Genomic DNA, 996 nt, shown 5'->3' with positions numbered 1-996 from the left:
CATCTCCCACTGGGGATGTGCCCGCAACCCAGGTACATGCCCTTGACCGGAATCGAACCTGGGACCTTACAGTCCGCAGGCCGACGCTCTATCCACTGAGCCAAACCGGTTTTGGCTCCCCAAGCCTTTCTTATTTCACATCCCCAGCTTTAATAAATATCCTCTAAAATTCAGGAAAGAAAGAAATTGACATTTTTATAGGTTAAATAACTTCCTAAGGTTTGACAGAAGGAGGTGACAGAATCAGGATTTGAACTTGATTTGTCACACAAATTGCCAGTCCACACTGTCTTCTAAACCCTATCCCTCCAACCCTCCCCACTCCTTCCCCTATCCCCAAAGAAAAACCAACTCCTTGGGGGGGAAATAGATGGACCCAAATGCAGCAGAGATCACTGGGCTCACCCCCCTGCTTTAGTCTTCAGAGGGAGGGGTGCATAACCTCAGCCCTTCCTACTGGTCATTCTAAGTTCTCACTCTTTGAGCCCCTTGGCTGCCCATCGGATAGGAACCCAGGGACTTGGCTCACTCACCTTGTCTAGCAGTTCCTGGCGGGTGGCAGCTGTCAGACCTTTCCGCGTGGTCCGTTTGTGATCACAGACGCGGAAAGGTCGCTGGGGTGGTGGAGGTGAAGTCCAGACCCTACGGCCAAACTCAGAGCTCATATTGGATACTGATCTGGTAGGTGGAAAAAAAGGTCAAGGAGTGAGGGGTTTGCTGAGTGTAATGGGGATGATGGGGGTGGGGTGGCTGGAGAGTTGGAGGGATTTAGGTTTTTGGATTAGGTTAGCCGAGGGACCATGGAGTGGAGGTGGGTGGTAGAAGCTGGACAAGCCCACTGTGGAAAGTGGAGGGGGAGGGGAAAGGGATACAGATTCATGAGTTTCCAAGGGCGGAGTGGAGATTTGTTGCCCTGCCCCTATCCCGAGTTAGAGAGTGAAGAGGAAGATCAGTAATCACCTGACCAGGCTGCTGGGGTTCAGGAGAGAGGTACTC

At 51.9% G+C, this 996-nt stretch overlaps 2 protein-coding genes across 2 annotated transcripts in view; both read right to left on the bottom strand.

Moving 5' to 3' along the window:
- DHRS1 (dehydrogenase/reductase (SDR family) member 1) overlaps window positions 1-996 on the bottom strand; it is a 26,808-nt gene that overhangs the window by 23,424 nt on the left and 2,388 nt on the right. The gene's annotated exons all lie outside the window — the stretch shown is intronic.
- CIDEB (cell death-inducing DFFA-like effector b) overlaps window positions 1-996 on the bottom strand; it is a 4,021-nt gene that overhangs the window by 2,314 nt on the left and 711 nt on the right. The window contains exons 2-3 of the mRNA XM_006760880.2: window positions 961-993; window positions 534-678 (exon numbers count right to left, since the gene is read on the bottom strand). Coding sequence (XP_006760943.1) covers window positions 534-678; window positions 961-993 — 178 coding nt within the window. The remainder of the gene's footprint in view (window positions 1-533; window positions 679-960; window positions 994-996) is intronic.

The sequence above is a fragment of the Myotis davidii genome, unplaced genomic scaffold, assembly GCF_000327345.1.
Source record: "Myotis davidii unplaced genomic scaffold, ASM32734v1 scaffold157, whole genome shotgun sequence".
NCBI lineage: Eukaryota > Metazoa > Chordata > Mammalia > Chiroptera > Vespertilionidae > Myotis > Myotis davidii.
The sequence above is the reverse complement of the archived record's forward strand: the minus strand, read 5'-3'. Positions and strand labels throughout refer to the sequence as shown.